This window comes from Bubalus bubalis, chromosome 16 (genome assembly GCF_019923935.1).
Source record: "Bubalus bubalis isolate 160015118507 breed Murrah chromosome 16, NDDB_SH_1, whole genome shotgun sequence".
Lineage (NCBI taxonomy): Eukaryota > Metazoa > Chordata > Mammalia > Artiodactyla > Bovidae > Bubalus > Bubalus bubalis.
Window position 1 is genome coordinate 33000485 of NC_059172.1, and position 15137 is coordinate 33015621.

The 15137-nt window shown below is 51.8% G+C and overlaps 1 protein-coding gene across 1 annotated transcript; it reads left to right on the plus strand.

The window, feature by feature from the left end:
• Window positions 1–10808: 10808 nt before the first annotated feature.
• On the plus strand, window positions 10809–15088 carry PHOX2A (paired like homeobox 2A). The gene is made up of 3 exons (XM_006064700.3): window positions 10809–11213; window positions 13381–13568; window positions 14463–15088. Exons 1-3 carry the CDS (start codon window positions 10997–10999, stop codon window positions 14910–14912), a joined length of 855 nt encoding a protein of 284 aa, XP_006064762.1. The 5' UTR covers window positions 10809–10996; the 3' UTR covers window positions 14913–15088.
• The last annotated feature ends 49 nt before the right edge of the window (window positions 15089–15137 follow it).

Here is a 15137-nt window from a genome sequence, read left to right on the forward strand (position 1 = left end):
AATCTCGGGAGACATCTTAGAATTCTACTTACACAAGAATAGTCATTCAGTGAGATACTACTCAGCAATGAACTATCGATATACACAACATGGATGAATCTCAAAAATACTATGCTGAGTAGGAGAAGATTTACACAAAGAGTACTCAGAGGAATTCAAGACCAGGCAACATTAATCTGTAATGGGAAAGAATCAGAAGAGTGGCCGCCTCTGAGGGAGTGGGCTTGGGATTGATTGGAAAGAGGCATGAAGGAGTTTTCTGTGATGATGGTAAGGGATTGGGCTACACAGATGGATGCATGTGTCAAACTCATTGAATGGTACACTTAGCTTTATGCATTTCATTATGTATGAAAATTTTACCAGAAAAACTAACAATATTTTCTCTACTTAATGACATGCATGCTGAAGTGTTAGGGGCCAAATGTATGAATGTCCGCAACTTACTGTGAATGTATCAGAAAAATACAACAGATTGACAGATGGATAGAAGAATGGATAGATGGGTGGATAGGTGATATAATAAGATGTTAAGACTCTAAGAACATGTTGATGTATGGTAAAACCAATACAATATTGTAAAGTAATTAGCCTCTGATTAAAATAAATAAATTTATTTAGAAAAAAAAAGAAAAGATAAACTCCTCTTTAAAAAAAGAAAAAAGGCAATTAGAGCTCCCAGCTGTTATAATCAGCACACGGAATCCAGGCTGTCTGGTAAGTGCACTCATATTGGTCAGTTCAGCCTAATTTTAAATTAGGTTCCTCACCCTTAGTCCTGTACTCTCAGAATCCATTCTCACATATATTTGCCAGATTTTATTGATATACATTTGAAAAATCTTTAAATTCTTATAGTAGGAAGGACTTCTTCCCACTAAATTTGAATTTGACCTCATATGTGACTCTGATGCATGTCCGATCTGATTCTGATAACGAGTGTGGAGACAATTAAGTCAGTGGGATGGGGCATGAGGAGACTTGGCTTCCTCTTACACATAATTCCCCACAGGGAAGTCTGCATAGTCTTCAAACAAGTCAAGTGATCCCATTAGACAGGGAGAGGGTGCTGTAGTCTCTGGCTATCTTCAGCAGTAAGTTGGGGTTGTAACAGAGATACTAGCTGCCTGCTGTGGCAGATGGCCTTGGACGTGACTCCCCGAGATCCCTGCTTCCTGATGCTCAGGCCCTCGGATAATTCCCACTCCTCACATGTGAGCAGTAACTTGCTTCTTAGGAAGAGAAATGGCCAAAGTGACAGTATGTCATTTCCAAGGCTAGGTTATAAAAGGCTGAATTCAGTCTTGCTGGCATTTCTCTGGCTCTTCTTACATGTTTGCCTGATGGAGAGGCCCATATGGCAAGGAAATGAGGGCAACCTCTGGTCAACATCTGGCCAACATGAGTGAGGACTCAGCCCTTCAGACCAACATCCCTGGAGGAAATGGGTCCTGGTGACAGCCATGTGAGTGAGCCTGGGAGAAATCATTCCTTAGTCAAACCTTCATTTGAGATTGCGAATCTGGCACCTAGATTGCAGCCTTGGAGGTGGCTCTGAAGCTGAAGACTCAGGTAAGCCATGCCCAGATTCCTGACCCACAGGAACTGTGACTTAATAGGTGTGTGTGTGTTGTTTTAAGCTAATAAGTTTGGGGTAATTCGTTATGCAGCAATGGATAACTAATACAGTTGCCTAATATCCATTCTATCCTTACTTCTCAGCAATAAAGACTCTATTTTATTTGTAATACTAATGTACATAGCTAAAATCATGCCTTTCCTAAATTCTCAGTAAGTATGATGTGACCATATATATGGCTGAGTTTAGGTAGAAAAGAAGTAAGCAGAAGTTTTGCATGGAACTTCTGGAAGGTTCCTTATAGGGAGATATCTCACTGAGAGATATACTTTTTGTTTTCCTTCTTCCTTGTTTGTTGTTTTTTTTTTTAAGAACAGCAGCCACTCATAATCCTGGGCAGGGGGATGTCTGGTATTTCTGTGGCTGGTGGTGCTCTTGGGGTTTTTTGTTTGGTATGTTGTTCTTTATCAATGAATTAACTTTTGGTTGTGCTGGTCTTTGTTGCTTAGTGGGCTCTCTCTAGTTGCTGCAAGTGGGGGCCACTCTTCGTTTTCATGCGTGGGCTCCAGGCATGCAAGCTTCAGTAGCTGTGGCACACTGGCTTAGTTGCTCCACGGCACGTGGACTTTTCCCAGACCAGGAATAAACCCACAGCCCCTGCAATGACAGGTGAATTTTTTTTTACCACTGTACCACCAGGGAAGTCCCTTCTTCCTCATTCTTGCTGCCTAGAAAGTGAATGTGATGACTGGAACTCCAGCAGCTATCTTAGAACATTTGAGGTTAGAAATCACACTCTAGGAAACAGAATGGAAGGAGGAATATGAGTCCCTCATGCCCACTGAGCAACCACACCAGCAATGGCCCCACTGCACCCAGAACTAGATCTTGCTGCAACCCCATTTCCCCTGGAAAGGATTCTTATGGTCGCTGAGTCCTCAGTTCCTTAGCTATAGACTCCTTAGCTTAGTCTATGATCAATGTACATGACTGGCTGAGAACAGGTCAAGCATCTGCAATGTGGTTTTTTAAAATTTATTTTTAATTGAAGGATAATTGCTTTACAGAATTTTGTTGGTTTCTGTCAAACATCAACATGAATCAGCCATAGGTATACATATGTCCCTTCCTCTTGAACTTCCCTTCCATCTCCCTCCTCATCCCACCCCTCTAGGTTGTTACAGAGCCCCCGTTTGAGTTCCCATTAGTTATCTATGCAATCTTGTTTTCAAGGGAAGTTCAAAGAGTAAGTATCTGGAATCTATTAGGTGGGGAATTCCCCTAACTTAGAACATGGTTTCAGATGCTGGATGTGGGGGGAAAAAAAAAAGCCAACTCTCTCCTACTGTCAGGTCAGGGTGCCTAGAAGAACTGGGGGAACCCCACTTCTCTAATTCCTCTGCATGCTAAGTCACTTCGGCTGTGTTCAACTCTGCAACCCCATGAACTGTAGCCCACCAGGCTCCTCTGTCCATGGGATTCTCCAGGCAAGAATACTAGAGTGGGTTGCCATGTCCTTCTCCAGAGGATATTCCTGATCCAGGGATCAAACCCGAATCTCTTATGTCTCCTGCACTGGCAGGTGGATTCTTTACCACTAGCCCCACCTAGGAAGCCCAATTCCTCTAGATCTTCCCAAATATTCCCATTTCATCTGTCAGTCACTGTTTCCTAATCAAATATATTCACTCTAGAGTGTGGCAGAAAACTTGAGTATGGCCAATCTGCAGGTCATGTGACTATCCTGCTATGGCAGCCTCAGACTGCTGGCCATGGCAGAGGCTTCCTTATGAGTTAGAATCATCCTGCTGTTCCTCATCTGTTTATCTTCTCTCTCTCTCTTTTTTTTTTTTTTTAATAATTTCATTTATTTATTTTTGGCTCTGCTGGGTCTTTGTTGCTGCTCGGACTTTCTCTAGTTGCAGTGAGTAGGGGCTAATCTTCATTGCAGCGCACAGGCTTCTCATTGCAATGGCTTCTCTTGTTGTGGAGCATGGGCTCCAGAGCACGGGCTCAATAGTTGTGCCTCACAGGGTTACTTGCTCTGAGGCATGTGGGATCTTCCCAGATCAAAGACCAAACCCTTGTCAACTGAACCCATGTCTCCCGAACTGGCAGGCAAATTCTTTACAACTGAGCCACCAGGGGAGACCCACTTGTCCTCTTAAAGCACCTTCTCAAGGTTGCCAAATACCATTTTTAAAATTAATCCTCTGAAGTTGCAACCACAAGGCAAAGGGGAAAGTTGAGGTTAAGTTCTAAGAGAAAACATGCAATAGTTTTCCCAATTACTTCATTAATACCTAACAAGGACATCTCATTTCCAGGCTCAAAGTGGAGGGATTTCTCACTGCATCCCACTCTATCAACAAGGCTGCTGCTGCTGCTAAGTCGCTTCAGTCGTGTCCGACTCTGTGCGACCCCAGAGACGGCAGCCCACCAGGCTCCCCCTTCCCTGGGATTCTCCGGACAAGAACACTGGAGTGGGTTGCCATTTCCTTCTCCAATGCATGAAAGTGAAAAGTGAAAGTGAAGTCGCTCAGTTACGTCCAACTCTTAGCAACCCCATGGACTGCAGCCCACCAGACTCCTCCATCCATGGGATTTTCCAGGCAAGAGTACTGGAGTGGGGTGCCATTGCCTTCTCCGATCAATTAGGCTAGTTCCAGTTTTTAGGGTCTGCCGTTGGCCTCACTGCATACCTTATATCAATTTTTTTATTTGAATCTCTTTGTTTGGAAGTGACAGAAATCCAACTTGAAATAGATTAAACATAAAGAAGACTGTATTGGATAACAAAATTCAATAAAGGGCTGAATAACTAATTTGCAAAAATAAGTAAGGATGTCTCCAGAATAACTGGAACTAGGCTCTTAAATTCTAACATGAGCCTCTATAGCTTTTGTCTCAACTTTTTATTTATTCTTTCTTCACTGCCTCCATCTTCCTTCCCTTCATGGGGGAATATGGCTGGAAACATTCCCTGAGCTTTATATCTATAGCTTTCATCATTCAAAAGAGAATGACTTAGGATTTCCTGATGGCACAATGAATAGGAATCCCAGTGCCAGTTCAGGGGACACGGGTTCAATCCCTGGTCTGGAAAGATTCCACATGCCACGGAATAACTAAGCCCATGTGCCACAACTACTGAGCCCTCACTCTAGAGCCTGCGAGCCACAATTACTGAGCCCACATGCTGCAGATACTGAAGCCTGAGTGCCAAGAACCTGTGCTCCACGAGAGAAGCCATGGCAATGGGAAGCCCGTGCACCACAACTAGAGAGTAACCCCTGCTCACCACAGAGAAAAACCTTTGTGCAGCAACAAAGACCCAGTGCAACCAAAAATAAATAAATAAGCAAAAAAAACAATTTTTTTAAGAGAATGACTTCTCAATTCAAATAAGAAAAAATGATGAAAAAGGGTTTTATTGACCCATCTTCAAACAGGTAACCACACCTGGGACCAGTTATGGCTGAGGGTAGGATTGTATAAGAACAACGGTTCCCTGGGTAGCCACGTGGAAAGAGGAGATAGTTCCCAAGAGAAGAGCCATGCTGGGCTGGCCACACCACAGATGACCACTAAGGCAGCCCTCAGGCAGGTCCCTTCCCACGCGCAAAAGTTTGAAGAAGCTTGGCAAGGTATGGCATGTTTGGTAAGATCAAACCCTTTTTTAAAAAAAAAATAGCGAACTCATCTCACCCTCTATGTGTCATTTTCTTGCCCAGACAACTAAGACATTTTAAGGAAAACCTCCCCATAAATAAGTGCTTTTGTGCCCGCCAAATCGGAAGATCCCTAAAGAAAGCATCTAAGGGGATCCCCCAATGGTTCAGTAGTTAAGACTCGCTTCCACTGCAAGGGGCGCAGGTTTGATCCCTGGTCATGGAACTAAGGTCCTGCACGCTGCATGGCACAACCAAATAAGTGAAAAAAAAAACCATTTTTAAGTCTGTCTGAAAAAAAGAAAGCATCCAGGATTAATTTATCCCCATGTGTCTGCCGCTGCTGCTGCTAAGTTGCTTCAGTCATGTCCGACTCTGTGCGACCCCAGAGACGGCAGCCCACCAGGCTCCCCCGTCCCTGGGATTCTCCAGGCAAGAACACTGGAGTGGGTTGCCATTTCCTTCTCCAATGCATGAAAGTGAAAAGTGAAAATGAAGTCGCTCAGTCATGTCCAACTCCTAGCAACCCCATGGACTGCAGCCTACCAGGCTCCTCTGTCCATGGGGTTTTCCAGGCAAGAGTACTGGAGTGGGGTGCCATTGCATGTGTCTAGTGCCCCCTGTTTCATCATAGACCAGATACTCGAGAAATATTTGTTAGAACTGAGTTAAGATCTTTTCTCATTCTTCAGAGATCTCTGAAAGCTAAATATTTTGGATGTTTAGGATCCCTGGAAAGGCCTAATGCTAGAAGTTACAAATAAAAATGGAAATTAATAGAAGACTGTATAGCCTATGGTACTAGTGGGGAAAAAAATAGTCAATAAGGGAAGAGTTGTCCCCATTATAGAGAGATGAACAAGAAACTGCAGTTTTGTTTTGTTTTGTTTTGTTTGGCCATGTTGCTTGGCTTGTGGGATCTTAGTTCCCCGACCAGGGGTAGAACCCAGGCCATTGCTGTTAAAGTACTGAGTCATAATCACTGAACTGCCAGGGAATTCTCAAGACTATAGGTCAGGTCCTGATAGACAAATTGGGAATATACAGTTAATATGTTTGCCTCCAACCTTCCCTGGACCAGAATTTATAGCAGGAGAGAATAGCGATTTGGAAGAAGGTTACTGATGGAGTTGATACTGATAAATGCAAATGAAAGGAGTTCTAAGGTCCTTAAGCAAGACCAAAAATGTGTTAACTTTTCACTAATAGATAAACTCCATCCCTTACTAGAAGGCAGACATGGGTGTCTGATCAAGCTTGGCTTCCGGTCACAGTTGTTCAGCAATGACACTGCGGCATTGCTTCAGAGGCTGAGAGATGCGTGTCTAAGGCAGGAGGAGCCAGCGCTCCGTGCTCTCCCCCTAGAGGAGAGGAGGACTGGCAGGAGTGCCATGGATCTGGGGATCAGCCTGCTGCCCACACTCTGAGCCCCGCAGAGCCTTGCTCAGAGTTCAATGGAAGGTCAAGATCTGTGCTGGCTTGCAGAAGAAGCCTGGGAGTTCTCCAAATGACCACAGGCAGCAAGAGTTCTCCAGGGCATGGGTCCTTTCTCCTCTGCTCTCAAGGTAATTCCACTGTCCAGGCTCACAGAGCTGGGACCAGAGCAGTAGAGAAGTCAGTCCCCACTGCACCCTCTCATCGGGCCCCTTTTTGCACACAGCTCTCTCTGTGGAAGGAATCCCCCATCACAACACACTCCCACTGTTTTCACTTTTCCTCCAGGACCCCTCGCTGGGCATCAGTTTCCTCACCGGCATAAAATTAAGGGATCCCAGCTAACTCTGCAGTGCACTGGTATCTTCTGAAATCTCAAAGGTAGAGGTGATGCTGTGGTGCAAAGACAGGGGTCCATGTCTGGATTACATATCTCGGTATCAGGTGTAACAGATCAGAGGAGCTCAACCAGACTGTGGCCTGGGTCTATCAGTCACGGGCCTCAGTCACTTGGTGAGAGAGAGAGGGGTGGTGGTGGCGGTGGCTAACTTATTTAATGGTTACTGTGTGCCAGGCACTATTCAAACACTTCAGATATTTTAATTCACTTAATCATTAAAGTAAACCAGGTTACAGATGAGAAAGGTAAGGCACAGAGAGGCTGAGTAACTCCCCCTGTCATCCAGCTTGAAAGTGGCAGCGCCAGAGCTGGAACCCAGTGATCCAGAACCCATCATCAGCTATGGAAGTGAAGACATGCTCAGCGAGGAGGCTTTGTGGGGGGTTGCTGGGACAATGTTTCATGTCAGAGCATTTTTATTTCCCCAAGAGTGCACACATTTGGGGGAGGAGGGTCTCAGTTAGAATGAGCGTCCACATCAGATGACAACCACTAGCCTCTCTGTTCTGAGGCCCTTGCAGAGCCCAGTTCATTCTACCTGTCTCCTTTTATTCTGAGTTCTCAGGAAGCCCTCGTGGGTGTCCCCATATCTCACACACACGCAGCCTGGCCTCCAAAGTTGCTCCACCTACACCATCTGAAACACCTGAACCCAACAACAGACAGGGTTCAAACATTTTCTTGGACTTCACCTCAGTGTCAGGGCCAGCCTCAGCACAAACGGCTCCTCGAAGAGACATGAGCCTCCAACTGCAGAGTCCTGAGTCAGGGGAAGGGCAGCTTCTGCCCAGCTGAGCCAGCAACAGGCACGTTACCACAAAACTTCCAATCACTACAGCCATTTGTTTGATTCCCTGTAAAGGTGTCAAGCATTTACGGATTATATTGGTCAGAACTCTTGGCTGTGTCAGAAGCCCAACTTAAATCGGTTTAGAGGGAAAAAGGAACTTAAAGGCTCCATGATCAAAGTGTAGACAAGACAGGGATGGATCATGGAAACGGAGACAGATGGAACCAGGGCCTCGCGTCCCTGCTGGTCCCTACACACAAGCGTCAGTTGCCCCTTTGCTTCCACTTTGTCCTTGTGGAAGGGATATGGCCCCTTGAAAATTCCTCAGACGAGGAAGGACTTTCTCCCAGGCAGAAGGCTGGCCCAGAGGGAGGGAGTTTCCTGTCCTTGGGGAGTGAGGGGATGAAGAAGGGAGGGTGATCCCTTTCCAAAGAGTGGGGAGTGGGAGTCCAGGATGGGATTCCTTTCCTGGACACAAGGCAGGACTCCCCAACACAAAGAGTTCAGCCTTGCCTTCACGAATCATTCAACAAACAGATACGGGAAGACCTGCGATAGTACCGTGATGTGCTAGCCACTGTGGGAGGGAGGGCTCCAGAGATCAACATGAGGACACAGTTCTGCCCTACACCTTGCACTTTACTGCAAATGCTTCACCAAGGTGAGTAACCAAGAGAAGGAGGTACTACGGGACACCCAACCTAGTCTAGGGGTATCAGGGAAGGCTTCAGGGAAGCAGTGACATCTAAGTTGAGACCTAATGACAAACAAGTGTCTCCCAGGTTTTGGCTTTTTTTTTTTTTTTTTTTTTTTTTTGGTGAGGGTAAGGGACGGGGAGGGGAATGTGGTGGAGAGGAGACTGGAATGAACATTCCAACCGGAGACAACAACTCTGAGCTAAAAGATCAATGTGTGAGGGCTGCAAAGAAAACCACGGTGAGGGGGAAGCAGGCTGGAGCACTGGCATGGAGGACCTTGTGGGCCAGAGTGAGAGCTTGGACTTGATCCTGAGGACAGTGGAGAGCCACGGGAGTTCTAAGGAAGAGAGCAGTGGCACTGTCTGATTTCCAGTTCTGAGATCCTTTGGTTCCCTGGGTCAAGGTGCACCTCCCACACGGGCAGAGAGAACATTCTGAGTCAGTTTTAGTTTAGACCTCCTAAAAAGTAATTAGAGAAAACACCTCAAGCCCCCTACAAGCAGTAGTTACAGAAATGGGGGATAGGTGTTAAAGAATGAGTGGCCGGGGAAGTGGATGATCTGAGGGTGGGCATGCTCCCCACTATGTAACTAAGCTAGGGGGGAGGGAACTAGGGAGCCCTTCTCTCATTCCCCTAGGACTCTGGCTGGTACCGAAGGGCTGCCACTTCCTTGCCTTCTTGCTGGGTCTCCACTTCTTCATGGGCAGGATCTGCCAACACGGAGCAGGAGGCTAGGGGCTGGGTGAGGAAGCTGCTAGATCCTCCTCAGGTGAGCTGCAAGGGGTGAAGAGTTCTCTGTTCTGCTCTCCTGGATTCTGTATCCTGTGGCCCCACAGTGTGGAGGCCAAGGGCTAAGTCCGTGGAGCACACCGTGGCCAGGTCCAGACTGAATCTAGGTGGTTTTCCTGAAAAAGAAAATGGCCTCTGGAGGAGTGGGTAGAAGCTGAGAGTGAAGTGGTTGTTTGGTTACTGCCTGGTCTTGACCTTCAACACACACACGTACCCACATACACACATACTTTGTGCCCAGGGTGCTGGGAACCAGAGGTTCACACCAGCAGCAATAGGGGGAGGGACTGAGCTATGGGACCTGGGGGAGGGGAGGGGCAGGCTGGGCCTTGAAGGTGCGGGGCAGGGCTTCGTGGCCTTCAGGACAGGCCAGGATAGAGGCAGCCCTCCCCCTCAGTAGCTTCAGGTGGCGCCTTCACAGCAATCCTTCTGCCCGCCAGGCGCTCCAGCTGGTGGGTCTCAGCTCTCCAAAGGCTCTTTCTCTCCGCCCCTTAGCTTCTGTTCCTCCGCTGTGTCTGTCCCTGGCCTTGTCTCACTAAGACTCAGTCTCTGTGTGTCTGTCTCACTATCACGGCCCTGTTTTGTCTCATCTCTCTCTTGATCTCCATTGCAATCCTTGTTTCCAACCGTGTCTCGTCCATGTGGCTTCTGTCTCCATGCCTGCCTCACTCGCTTTCTCCATCCCCCCTCTGTCTCTCTGTTATCTTTGTCTCCTCTGTCTCTCTGCCTTGTCCCTACCTCCATCCTCTCCTTCCTCTTGTACATGTTTCACCTTGGTCGCCACCTCTGTTCTTGTCTCCCTTCTGCTCCACCCCGCCCCCCATCTAGCTCTCTCCTCCATGTCTCATCCTTGTCTCTGTGAATCCTTATCTCTTATTCCTTTCTCCATCTTTCTCCATCACTGTTTCTGTCCCTTTCTCTCCCTGTCTCCGACTCTGTCTCCTCTCTTCATCCACATCCTCTATCCCCATCCCAGGTCCCATCTCTTTCTCGTTCTTATCGCCATTCGCCCTCCTGAGCCGCCTCCGTGGTCCCCTCCGGGATAGGACCTCGATGGGGGCGGGGCCGAGGGACTGAATCAGAATAACTCGGTTAACTGGACGAATTGAATTAACTTCTTCACACGAGCGCCGCCAGGCCTGTTTCCCCTCCCTTCTGCGGGGCCGCAGGTGGGGAGGCCAGGGAGAGGGGTCGGGACCCTACGGCCTGGCACGATGCATACACTGAAGGTCTGGTCCGGACTGGGGCGGGATGGGGACTCTAGGGATGGGGCCCCGGGCAGCCTGCCCTGCATCTCTCGAGCCCTAAGAAGGCGGCGGCTACCCTTTGGGTGGGGGGTCGGGGAGACTGGGGGCGGGGTCTTGGCCGTCCAGGCCCCGCCCCGACGAGCTCGCCCCGCCCCGCCCCCTCCGCGGGGTCCTGCGCGTTAAAAGGCGCGCAGGCCGGGCTGGGCTGCACTTGCGTTGCACCAAAGCGGAGCGCGGCCGCGACGGGGCGGGCGGTCTCGCGGGCGCTCAGAACTGGCCTCGGGTCCTCAGCGCCTGGCGCTCCAAACCCCATCTTGACCCCAATCCGGCCTGGGACCCAGACTCCGACCCGGCCAGGCCCGGTCCCCGCCCCCGCCCCCCGGGCCGATGGACTACTCCTACCTCAATTCGTACGACTCGTGCGTGGCGGCCATGGAGGCGTCCGCCTACGGCGACTTCGGCGCCTGCAGCCAGCCCGGCGGCTTCCAGTACAGTCCCCTGCGACCCGCCTTCCCCGCGGCCGGGCCTCCCTGCCCCGCGCTCGGCTCCTCCAACTGCGCGCTTGGCGCTCTACGGGACCATCAGCCTGCGCCCTACTCGGCAGGTGAGCCCAGCCCTGGTCCAAACCTCCCTGCAAATCCTACGGCATCCCCAACCCCTGCCCATTCGGCAAGTGGTTGCGACGGTCCCCCACAGCCGCCACAATCTCTGCCCTAGCCAGATCCTTCAACTTCCCGCGGGACCTACAGCCTCTCGAGTAAGAGGAGGTTCCCTAGGCAGAGTTGAGCCCCACCCTCTCATCCTTCCTGTTCCTCTTTCTCACTGCTGTATCCCTATCCTGTGCTCTTCAGGTCAAGGAAATAAATAGATCCCTGGTCTAGCCCCAGACTCTTCACCAGGCCCTCCCCTGCCCACAGGCAACGATTGACCACCAAACCTCTCCATACCCTGTATCCTTGGAAGATTGCTCCCGGCTCAGGCCAATCAGACTGCCCATCCTTATCATCACCACCCCACTTCATGCCCGGCCCCACCATGGGCCTGGGCGGCAGATGAGCTGCCCAGCTGGGAGCCTTCCTAGAGCTCCAGCACCATCAAGCCCCTACTGCCTGGTTTCGAACCCATCCTACATGTGCCCAAACCCTCTTGCACCACTGAAACCCATTCTGTGGCCAGAAGAAAAGGATGCTCAGGTCATTAAGCCACTTTAATTTCTCCATTCCCCTGGAGATTTTCCCAGCTAGAGTCCTGCAGAACCCAGAAGCAGCCCCATGGAGATGCCCAAGCCTCCTTCATCCAAGTCTCTAACTGAACCTTCAACCTCATGAAGGCTCTTAGCCACCCTCATCTCTCCAGTTAGAGTCAAAGCTGCCCCACCCAATCTCATTTCCTTCCTTCCTGGGACCACAGGACTTAGTAGAAGATTGGGACTGGTGTGATGGGGAGGGATAGTGAGAGAGACCTGAGCTTGGAGAAATGAGAATCAGGGAGAAACTGGAGTCGAACTGAAACAGGGATAGGGAGATTGGGTACTCGGAGTCATATGCACATGGGGACTGTGGAGATAGAAACAGAAAACGGGGAGATGGGCCCCCAGAAAGCTGAAAGTCTGAGATGACGAAGATGGGGACAGATACACAAAGACTGAGCAAAGATGGAAAGATCGGAGTCCCTGGGAGAAATGGAGACCCAGGGCTGGGGCGATTAAATAAATACCAGATGATGTGGACAGGAATTATAGGAGATGGGGACCTGGGAAGACTGAAAACAGAGATGAGGAAGATGGGGCTAGGCATGGGGTGCTGGAGACAGGATTAAGGGAGATAGAGAACTAGGAAGATATGACAAAGATACTGATAATGGAGATCTCTGGAGAATGGGGAGACCTAAACAGGGGCTGGAGACAAGAATGGGGAGGTAGTGTCAGAAATGCTGTCTGCGGAGCAATGGGAAGCGGAAGGGGCACATGGGAGACTGCACAGAAAGAGTGACGGGTAGTTGGGGCTGGTTTTTGGAGGAGCTGGTAGAAAGAGGTGCCTGGGAGGAAGAAGAAGAGCAAAGAGAAGATGGAGGAAGCTGGGAGGGGAGAAATAACCCTTCACAATGGGTACAAAGAGAAGAATGGTCCAGAAGGGGAAAGTTGCGGATCGATGAGGATGGAGAGAGATGAGGAAGAGGAGAGGGGGACACCTGGAGGAGAATGGGATGTGAAATGGGGCTGAGGAAATGAGGCCTGGGGAGAAGAAGGATGCAGGGTGAAGATGGCCAAATTTTTAAATGTCAGAGAGTCCGTGGCAGGGCTGAAGATAGACCTAGGCAGGAGAGTCTCATTTACCCAGCTGCAGTCCATGAGACTGGTTATTGGAGAGACAGGGTGTTGGCGAGACCTCACAGACAGCGCAGGCTAGGAAGGATAGAACAGGATCAGAAGTCAGGTCGACTGAGGGTCGCAGGGGTGGGTAGACTGGTGGGAGGTGGAAGGAGCACTGCGGAGGGCAGCGACAGGTCAAGAGTCTTGACCAGAGGATCAGATTTTTGGTTCCCTCGCTGCAGCTTTTGGGTCCCAGGTCTCACCGCGCCCTGTCCGCCTTCATCCCTGCCGGCTCTATCCAGCGGTGGTGAAGCGATCTGAGATTGAGAGGGCCAAGCCCAGGGGCCAGGTCAGGGGTAGGGGACCGTAAGCGATCCCTCAGGCGCAGAACCCAGCGGGCCGGGCTCGGCTCCTCACATCCCCACCCTCGTTGATTCCCCGCTCCCGCACACATCTGTAGTGCCCTACAAGTTCTTCCCGGAGCCGTCGGGCCTGCACGAGAAGCGCAAGCAGCGGCGCATCCGCACCACGTTCACCAGCGCGCAGCTGAAGGAGCTGGAACGCGTCTTCGCCGAGACTCACTACCCCGACATTTACACGCGCGAGGAGCTGGCCCTCAAGATCGACCTCACGGAGGCTCGCGTGCAGGTGTGTTTTCGCGGATGTGTGCGGGGAGCGCGCGCGCGCGCGCGGAGCAGGGCGGGAAGTTAGTGTCTGACACCTGGGGGTCCGCGGGACAGAAGGGCCTCACTCGGGCAGCCGGCGGGTGCAGCCTGCTGGCAGAGAGCTAGGGCCAGGAGCCAGGGCGCGGGCTGGCGGTGACAGGGCAGGAGAGGACCGGCAGCCCCGGGAGGCAGGCGGCGGGCAGACGGGGCCTGAGGCCTTCGTTAGAACGGAGCTATTCAGCGTCACGATTTCCCCTCAGTCTCCCGGGTAGGGCTGAGCACGGCAGAGTGATGCTTGGGAAGCCAGGATGGAGGACGAGTGGGTAGAGGGTCAACTCTAGGGTGGCCTCGGGGCCAAACGAGGCCAAACAGGGGGAAAGCCAAACCTCTGAGCCTGGAACGCCCGGGGTTCAGGGTAGGCGCAGGAGCTGGGTCGGGACAGACTTTTGTCGATCTTATAAATCTGAGTTCAGATGTTCAGCTGGAGCGCATTTACTGAAGACCCTGAACAAAAGGTTTCCCAAGTGCCCTAACCCGCTCTCTACAGCCCCGGGCTTCTTGTAGCGAGGACCTGGGGCAAGGGCTTTGGGAAAGGAGGAGAGCGAAAACCGAGGCCGGTCCAGGAGGCAGAGAACACCGGGAGGCGGCGGGGTCTGCAGGTGGGCAGATCCCAAGGGGCAGACGCTGAGGACCTGGGGGAAGGGACCAGTGGAGCAGGGGAGTGAGGCGAGCCATGAGGAGGGCAGTGAGCAGTGGTGGAGGGCCGAGGGGCCAAGACTCGGAAGGCTGGTTGGCAGTAATCGTGACCTGGCCCCTTCCGGATGGAGGTCTCACTCGCGCCTGGCGGCCCCGGGCTGACCGGTCCCTATGCCCGCAGGTCTGGTTCCAGAACCGCCGGGCCAAGTTCCGCAAACAGGAGCGTGCGGCCAGCGCCAAGGGTGCGGCAGGCGCGGCGGGAGCCAAAAAGGGTGAAGCGCGCTGCTCGTCCGAGGACGACGACTCCAAGGAGTCCACGTGCAGCCCCACGCCCGACAGCACCGCGTCGCTGCCGCCGCCGCCCGCGCCCGGCCTGGCCAGCCCGCGCCTGAGCCCCAGCCCGCTGCCCGCCGCCCTGGGCTCCGGGCCCGGACCTGGGCCGGGGCCACAGCAGCTCAAGGGCCCGTTGTGGGCCGGCGTGGCGGGCGGTGGGGGCGGCGGGCCAGGCGCGGGCGCGGCGGAGCTGCTCAAGGCCTGGCAGCCGGCGGAACCCGGGCCCGGGCCCTTCTCGGGGGTTCTGTCCTCCTTCCACCGGAAGCCCGGCCCCGCTCTGAAGACCAATCTCTTCTAGCCGCTGGCCTCCAGAGGCTCCGGGCCTGCCTACCCCTGCCCCTCCAGGGCCTCACAGCCCCTTCCCATCCCAGGTCTGCCTGTTGGCCCCACTCCCACTATGTCTGACCCCTCCGTGTGCCCTCCCCAGCTTCGGAGACCAAGTCAGGGCTCCTCTCGTCTTCACCCACCCCAATTCCGCACCGTGGGGGTGGGGGCGGGGGCGGGGGCGGGTACTTTTTACTGG

Bases quoted from the DNA above. Each gene is read 5' to 3' on its own strand.
- PHOX2A (XM_006064700.3), top strand. From the start codon at position 10,997: ATGGACTACTCCTACCTCAATTCGTACGACTCGTGCGTGGCGGCCATG. The intron at 11,214-13,380 runs GTGAGCCCAGCC...ACACATCTGTAG, and splicing joins GCCTGCGCCCTACTCGGCAG to TGCCCTACAAGTTCTTCCCG. The intron at 13,569-14,462 runs GTGTGTTTTCGC...CTATGCCCGCAG, and splicing joins TCACGGAGGCTCGCGTGCAG to GTCTGGTTCCAGAACCGCCG.